Source organism: Microtus ochrogaster, chromosome 17 (assembly GCF_000317375.1).
Source record: "Microtus ochrogaster isolate Prairie Vole_2 chromosome 17, MicOch1.0, whole genome shotgun sequence".
NCBI classification, from domain to species: Eukaryota; Metazoa; Chordata; class Mammalia; order Rodentia; family Cricetidae; genus Microtus; species Microtus ochrogaster.
This window is the reverse complement of record NC_022019.1, coordinates 9,249,493-9,258,115: the sequence shown is the minus strand read 5'-3', so window position 1 is coordinate 9,258,115 and position 8,623 is coordinate 9,249,493. Positions and strand designations below refer to the sequence as shown.

Sequence of the window (8,623 nt, the reverse complement as noted above, 5' to 3'; positions counted from 1 at the left end):
GAGACCTCTAGTATAAGAAACTAGAGAGCCCACTCTCCACTTACAGACAGGGACATTGAAAATATTCCTTTTCTGGCCTCCACTCGGTTGTTGCTAGGAGTTGCTTAGGAACTAAGTTGAATGGTAGACTAAAGACTCTCAGGTGATGGAAAACTAGCTCTCATGGCCACATCTTGGGGATGGAGTAGTGATAAGGCAGAAAGGGCTTGGGTCTGGAAAAGTGAGTAATGTTAGTTCTGGAGGCAAAATTACTTAGTTTCTGGAATTGTCATGGATACAAAACACTGTGGCAATGACTAACACCCGACTTGGTTTCTATTAACTGGAAAGTAAGGAGGACAACGCTGGTGCTCTCCCAACTTCTCCCTGGTACACAGGAGCGGTGTCTTCATCTGGGGCATCTTGGGGCAGTCTTTTATAGTGGACATTTTGAAGGATACTGTCCACATGCCTTTTGGTGGCATCTTGGACAAAGGAGCCAAGTCTCCGGGACACAAAACGGGTTAGGCAGTTAAGCAGACAAGACCCAAATGTCAATAGGAAGACAATGAAGAGGAGAGGTCCCAGGAAGGGAGTCAGCCATGACAGCCAGTATCCAGGATTGGGCCACTGTCCCCAAGAGTCAGAATGCTGGCCAAGTTCTGATGCTCGTTCTCGGAGTTTCCTTGCAGCATCTCGGACTATTCCAGACTGGTTTACATAGAAGCAGCACTCTTCTTGGAGAAAGAGACAGGTGCCCCCTTTCTCGGCTGCGATGAGGTCCAGCGCCCTGCGGTTTTGAAGAACGACACCCGCCAGCGAGTCTATTTGGCTCTGGAGCGTAGTGACAGAGGCGGCTATTTCATCCAGGGTGTCCGAAAGAGCCTTCGAAAGCCGCTGGAAATAAAAAGTTGAGGAGGCCAAGCCAGCTATACCAGTACCAAGGGCAGAAGAGATGCCCAGGCCTGCAAGGAAGGGGAAGAGGTGAGGGGACCTCTTTGGGTGAGAAGCTGAGGCACGAACTGAAGCAAAAAGGGGGACAGACACTGTTTGGTTATTGGGGAGAAGTTCGATGTCTGGGTATTGGAAGACAAGGGTACAGACCCCGGACCAATTGGCCGGGAGACACATGTAAGTTGATGTTCCACAGAGGAAGAAAACACCTGAAGAGTTGAGACAGAAGGAGTATGAGAAAGTGAGGAGATGGGAGAATGTATTTGAGGTGACACCCCAGTTTTCTTGAATAGTTACCTCATTTTCCCAGACAGAATATTGTCCAGACAGCGCAGCTCCTATGAGGGGCTGGTAGTGGGAGAGTGGATAGGGGTCTCTGTGTCCCTGGAGTTTGAGCTTGAAGTAGGTAGGGTTCACTGACATAGTAACAGGGTGGGTTAAATTGTCTGTTTCAAATAGAGTGAGATTATAGCAGGTGCCAGACGGGGAGAGAGGACAGCGCATCCAGGGAGTGGCTGGGGAGGTATGACAGTGTTTGATGTCAGTTGGGCATGGATAGTAAAAACGTTCTGAGGAGACTAGAGAGGGAGGTCCCGAAAAGCGGAGGGGATTTTTCCATTTGGCATCTGGTCTTTTCATTGCCTGTTTGAATAGATGGGTAGTGGACAGATCTAGGTTTACATGACTATTGGAAGGTGATATATGAAGAGTGTAGTTGCAGAGAGAGGCAGAGAGCGTGCCTACAAAAGTGGCGTAAGCTGGGACCTTGAAGGAGCGGGATATGCAGAGCGGAGCCTGTGACATGAGGAGCGTCTCAGTAAAGAGTGGTCCCCATAAAGGGCGCTGGGCAGACTCAAAGAAGCGGTCCTTATCAGGATATATCACAGAGGTGAGTCGGGTGATGATTGGGAATATGCCTGTCGAACTGACAAGCTGAAGGAAAGCAATAGCCCGTCGGTCAGGATTGTGGAAAGAATAGGAGGCAGTCAACGGGTGGAAGAGTTGGAGGCGCCTCTCAATGTCAGTGATGGGATAAGAGCCAGAAAAGGCCTTGACTGAGTACGTGAGGTGAAGCTTCATGGGTGAGTCTGTCCAAGTGGACAAAGGAGCTGGGACCGCTAGGGAGCGCTGGGTACGGGTGGACAAGCAGACCCAGCAGTTGGGAAAAAAGGAAGAGTTGGTATCACGCAGGATATGGTGGGTTAGGTTTATGAGGGGCATCCAGCTCTCGGGATAGGACAAGGAGTAGGGGAAAAGGACGAAACAGAGGACCCAAAGGCAGATCATGGTGCTTTGGAAGTGGCCGGCAGTAGTGTGGGGCGCAGAGAATTTGGTCCTGTGGATTCTTGAGTCCTGGAACTTGTTCGGTTGGGGTGTTCAAAGGTGGCTGGTAAATCCAGGTGGCCCCAGGCAGTGCAGGTTATGCGTTGAGAGGTCAGACCTGTGAAAGAAGAGGTGGGGGAGGGTCACTGGAAGGATTAAGGGTTTTAAAATTAGGATCTAGAGCCCCTTTGAGCTCAGAGTGGTATAGCCAGCGAGAGATGGCATCTACCTTTGTTACCTGGTGAAGTTCCCGCCCAGAAGACTCAGGATGGATGTGAATTTAGGAAGGTATCTGTGAGCCAAATGACCGCAGAATGTGACTCATTAAATGTAAAGCAGTTCCTACATCCAGAAATGGGAAGGAGGTGGTGGGCCAGCAGTACTTGAATTCTAAGGCGCCGGGGTTAAGGGGCATTTCTGGGGAGAAGCTGAAAATGAAGGCAAGCAATAGGTAGATAAGATAGCTGGAACAGATAGCATGAGCTAATGTGGTGTGAGAAGAACATTGGCATGGTACACCTTTCCTGAGCACAGAGGTCTATAGAGGATGTGGAAAGAGTGTTTGGGCCTAAGGAGGCAGCCAAGTATTGTGTGATCATAGAAATAAAAACATGGCTGTATCGTCAAATGGCAGAGTTGAAGGCAGGCCAAAGCAAGGATCGATTTGAAGGATAAGAGAAACTGCATGTTCCTCTTAGACCTAGTTGGGGAAGTTTCTGTCATGGAAAGGGTAGCATGTTGAGTGAAGCCTATCTGCTACTTCTGTTTCAGGAGATGTCCTGGGCCTTGGTGAGGGAGGGAGGGGTCTATTACAAGATGGAGAGCAGAGATAAGTCTTGAGCAAGGTGAGCAGAGGTTGATGTCCCACAGGGGAGTGACCATGGAGGGTGGAAAGGGGACCACTCTTGAACAGAAAAGGGGACAATGGGAGTCTCAAGAATCGCTAAGGGTAGCCTGACATCCCCAACACACACACACACACACACACACACACACACACACACACACACACACGGTGGATAGGCTGAAAAGGGACAAGGGCTGGAAAGATAAAAGTGAACAAAGGAAAGACAGGCTCTGGGTGAGCAAACTCCAGAGGACTGGGAGAACCTGAGGCCGAGACCAGTGGTACCTGTTTAATGAGGGTGTCATCTTCAAGAGTTGCCTCTGGCTATCTGGTCAGAACTGCCTTGGCAGCCAGTATGGTGGATGACTGCTATTGCCAGAGGCAGACAGCCAACCTGAAGGACTTTGTCGTGAGTGACAGCGGTGCTCTGTTGACCTGTTGAAAGCCCCTCTCTCTGGCCAAATTGCAGCATGAGAATTAGAGTATAGTGTGCCTCTTTGGAAGTGATGTAGGCAGCAGCCTTTGGCCTCCTGCTAACGTGAAGGCCGGGGAAGAGGAAAGAGTTCTGCTTGCTGTGAGGTGGTGGGAGGCAGAAGGGGAGGGGGAGGGGTTGCACTTTTTTTAGTAGTATCATCTGTGACATTAAGCCTGAAGCTTAATGGGAATCTTTAAAAGAGCTCCTCCCATGGGGCTGGAGAGATGGCTCAGTGGCTAAGAACACTCGCTGCTCATCCAGAGCCCAGAGTTTGTTTCCCAGAACCCATGTCAAGTGCCTCACAACCATCTGTAATTCCATCTCTAGGGGAATCTAATGCCTCATGCCTCAAGGGGCACCTGTACTCACATGTATATACACTATACACATATGTGCGCACACGCGCTCACACACACATTTGTAATTACAAGTTAATAAAGATGAATCCTTGAAAAAAAGCTCCCACCAGAGAGGTGTTTTCTTGCTTATTTGTGTTGTGTTGTTTTTAGTTGTTTTGGGGGGTGTTTTATTGGGGGGATGCTGCAGGGGTGAGGGAAGGATATGGAGGGACAGGGAGGTGAGTGGGATTAGGGTTCATAATGTGAAATCCCCAAAGAAGCAACTAAAAATTACACACACACATACACACACACACACACACACACCAATGCTCCAGTTAGAGGTCTCAGCAATGGGAATATTTGACAGGTTGACATGGAGCAAAGAATCAAGGAGATCAATACAAGAGTCGGAGTCCTTTGGAGGACTAAAAGTTTTAGGGACAAGGGTGGCTGGATTAAGAGCTTTGTACCTTTGAAAGGTGACTAGGGGCAGTGGAGAGATAAAAAGAATGTGTCTATTTAATGTGACCGGGAAAGAAAATAGCACTGACTTATGATCCTAAGGAGATGGTTGCAGACAGAGACAGTAATGGATAATGAGTTAGAATGTGAGTTTAAGGGCTTGGATTATTAAGACAGAAGTCTCTGAGGGTCTCTAAGCAAAGGACCAAACCTATGCTCCTGAATCTTGCTTAGTCAGGTAGGCTACTACTTGCAGGTGTTTCTCCATAAAATTGACAGAAGACACCTAAGGCTAAGTTATAAGAGGAGTGAACAAACAGAACAAAAGAAATGCAGAAGTCAGAGCCTCCTTAAGTTTGGAGAAGGTGGGTCAGAGAGGTTGGGAGAGGTCCAAAGGTTCTGAGAGAGTACTACAAGAAGTTTGATAAATTGGTTTGGCTGAGACCCCAAAACTGAAAATCCATATAAGAAAGTTACACATTAGGCTAAGAAAGGAGAGAAGATCCCACTTAGTTTTGTTGTTGTTGTTGTTGTTTTGTTCTGTTTTGTTTTCTGATGGGGGGAGTATTTCCTGGATTATAGCTTTGAAGCTTTGAGGTATGTGATGGGAATGGGGAGTAGGGTGAAGCCAAAGTAGGGGACCTGGGAGAAGACTCTGGGCATTCCTGGTCAGCTAGGAAGTTAAGGAAGACGGAGATGTATTGTGGAGACAGGTCATGAGGGGCTGCAGAGGAGAAGGTTGTCTGCACATTGGAGACAAATGCGGGGGGAGGGGGGACTTCCAGGCCCAAGAGATTAGGGACCTTATGGAATCCTCAGGGTTAGCTATGTTGGACATTTAGGTGGCAGGGTCTTTCAAAGTCACCTCAGGAAGCTCTTGACAGAGAGAGAGGAGGAGAAGAGCAGCTGTGAAATCCAGGACTGAGAACTGACAGGTGGAAGATGGAATTATGGGATAGACAGGTATAAAGATTGAGGAGCACCAGGGGAAGAGACATTTACAATTTGGTTAATCAGGCAAGTCTTAGACTAGGTGATAAGAACCATCTGCTTCTAGTCTGCCAGAACAGGCTTGTTGTGGGGAGAGTTGGTAAGTTCTAAATTGGAGACTTTAAGGACTCGGATAATTATAGGTTTAAGTTCCTTGAGGCCAGTGGGGACAAGGGGATATTGGGCCTGGTGTACAACAAAACAAAATAAAACAAAAACAAAGGGGGCCTACAGTTTAATCAGTATGGAGGGTTGAAAGGCAGCAATACCGTGGTAAGCAGCATCGCAGACCAGAGGATACCTGGAGAATGAAGCCATGAAGGTGTCCTGGGCTCAGTAAGGTCTGGTGGCAAAGTAGGAGGAGAGGAGTTGCTTTGGATGGGCCTTGTGATGGACAGATGAGAGACACAGAACTTTTCCAGAATGTAATGTCCCAGGAGAGGGGTCGGACAGCGGGGAACAGGGAAAGAGATGACCCAAAAGGTTACACAGTCATTTAGGTTTGGTTGGAAAGACTTTCACCCCCATCACAGAAGAAGGGGTCCCCCTGGTAAAACGGAATAACTCTTTCTTCTATTAGATAAAAAAAGAAACAACCTTACCAGTTACAGGCAGCGTTTCCCTGGATCAAACAAGGGTGGCGGTGGCGGAAGCAGCACCTCCCTAGGCCCAGTCAGTCAGTCGGCAGCAGTTGTCAGTCCCAGTAACTGTCAATCCCAGCAATCCCAGTTTGGGACTGGGTGATTGGGACTTGTCAGGACTACGTGTCTAGCTGAGCACAGTTTGATTTCCAGCAACCTGTTCTCCCCTCAGGGAAGCAGGAGTGAGCAGCAGTTGTAGGCTGGGGCAGGTTCTTGCTCAGTTGCCCTAGGTGGGCTCGTCCTGAGCGCAAACAGCGGCACTCCCCTGTTTGAGTTACCCTGCAGTAAATCCTGGTGTGAGGCTGCTGCTAGCATTTGGTATTCTGCTTGATCTCCTCAGAGAGTTTGAGTTTAAGCTTTTTTCTCTGTGTGATGAAAGACCTTAAAGGCTGTTTTGTAAAGTCTCTTTGAGAGGTATGAGGGGCATTCCTCTAATAGCTGGAGTTTTTTTCCCCAATGCGGGTACTGACAGGGAGATAAAATGAAAGTGGAGATACGATCTCCCATCACGGGTGTCAGGAGTCAGACTAGTGTATCTGGTCATGGTTTTGGGTAAGCAGGAGAAAAAGAAAAACGGACTTTGATCAGCCCGTTGAGTAATACCTTAGATTTTTGTCATAACTGACTGCCTTAAGGGCAGCCTTTTCCATGTAGCCATCTGGGAACTCATATGCATTGTATGGCTACTCCAGTGGGTGCCTGAAACTATCACAGTACCAACTGGGTTGTGATTCCTAGCCTGGGCATGGAGAATGTTGGTGTGTGCACGAACTGCCATCCAGATATCCTCCCTGCCCTCATAACAAATGTCATGTAAGGTCAGGTCAAAGGGCTGGGTAAGGGATTGACATTCTTTGGGATAGGCTCTGGGTTGGAGTCAAAGGAGTTCAAACAAACATGTTTCTGTTGGAAGTAGATCAGTGACATAAAAGAGGATATGGACCAGCAGGAGGCCTCCAGCAAAGGCAGCCTCACAGAGCAGAAAAATGGAGTGAGCTGAGTCAGGAGGAGCTGTGACATAGGAACAGGTGTGAGGCAGGAGATTAGCCAGTTAACCTTCAGGCCTGGCACCGAAGTAAAGGAACTTGTCTCAGAGTACAAAAGAAGTGGCAAACTTCAGGTATGGATTCCAGCTCCTTCGCACGCTCACTCTTTGTTTCATTTTGCGGTATTTTGATTTTGTTTCTTGTTTTGTTTTGCTTTAATCAAGATCTTAATTTATAGCCCAAGTTAGCCTTGAGTTTATGTAATCTGGGATGGCTTCGAAGTTGCTGTAATCCTCCTGCCTGAGTTTCCCAACTGCTGAAATTAGACATGAGCCACTCCTACCTGGTCAATATTCTCACCTCTGTAATAAACTCTGAGGCTGATAAGATACCTTTATTGCTGTCATTAGTCATATCTCAGATATGCGCTCTAAGAAATCAGTAGTTACTTATAAGCTCGCCTGACACAGCATTAGAGTGCAGCCATGTTGGCTGACTTCCCCCAGATGATTTACACAGAGGCTCCACACCATGGCTAAGATAATCAGTAATTATATCCGTCCAGGCAGCATGGGTACCCCATTTCCAATGCCTCAGACAGACAACTGAACAAAGGTGTACTTTAGGAGAACAAAGAGGGGGTGGCAGGAAAGTCAGAAGACTTTCTGTGTTTGGAGACACACCAAGATTAAGTAAAGAAACACCTTTGCTTCCAAGGGTTGCCCTTGATCGGGAACACCAGCCCCTACAACCGTCCCTGTGAATTTCAGGCTGCTAGCCTCTGTTGGCAGCTTCTATTTATGTGGCGCGTGTCTCTCCCAAATTTCTGCTGCTGGTGGAGCACCGTGGCAGAGCAGTCGTGAATACACAGGAGAAGATCATGCAAAGGAACCCTGTGTCACCTCCTAGCAAAGCGGGATCAACACCAGAGACTCTCAGGTGATGGAGACGAAGGGTAACCATGGGTCACCCTATCTGTAGTTCCTTCAGAAAAGGAGGACAGAAGAAAATAGTGGTGCATACCTGTAGAGAGCTGCGTGGAGCCACACCTGATAATCAGCTCTTAATATTGGCTAAGACCTGACTCGTATTACGGCTAAGGCCTGATCATGCAATGAATGTCAGCTGCTTGCATATGCGTGGACCTATGGGCAGTGCCCACCTGGCAATCCGGGGTTGGTGGCCTGTGCCTTTTTACGGGCTGGGAGAGAGAGAGGGGGAGAGAGAGAGAGATATACTTTTTTTAAAAAAAGGTCCTGAATAAACTGCTAGCAGGAAGAGCTCTGGCTGTTGCATCTTCCTTGCTGGTCGAGGTGGGCATGACACATACCCGTAATCCCAGCACTCCGAAGGCTGAAGCAGGGGGCTTGCTACGAGTCTAAGGCTCATAAAAAAAAATATAAGTCAATATGGTGAAATAAATATAGTGAGTTCCATGCCAGCATGAATTACAGTGAGAGTCTATCTCAAAAAAAGAAAAAAGAAGAAAGAAAAGGAAGTTAAAGAAAAAAGGGTGGTAGTGGAGAGATGGTTTGGGGGCAAAGAGTGTGAGGACCCTCAGTTCCCAAAACCTACACTCCAAGGGGTGGCACCTTCTTCTGCTCTCCATGTGCACACACACACAC

General features: G+C 47.9%; 1 protein-coding gene across 2 annotated transcripts in view; it reads right to left on the bottom strand.

The window, feature by feature from the left end:
* Positions 1-211: 211 nt before the first annotated feature.
* The window catches only part of Synb (syncytin b), a 48,899-nt gene continuing 40,487 nt past the window's right edge, over positions 212-8,623 (bottom strand). The window contains exon 1 of one of the 2 annotated variants that reach the window (NM_001305382.1): positions 212-2,220. In NM_001305382.1, the coding sequence (NP_001292311.1) occupies positions 319-2,220 (1,902 nt within the window). In that variant the 3' untranslated portion in view covers positions 212-318. Of the gene's footprint in view, positions 2,375-8,623 lie in introns of those variants that run through there. The other variant, XM_013349243.2, reaches the window with a different exon arrangement.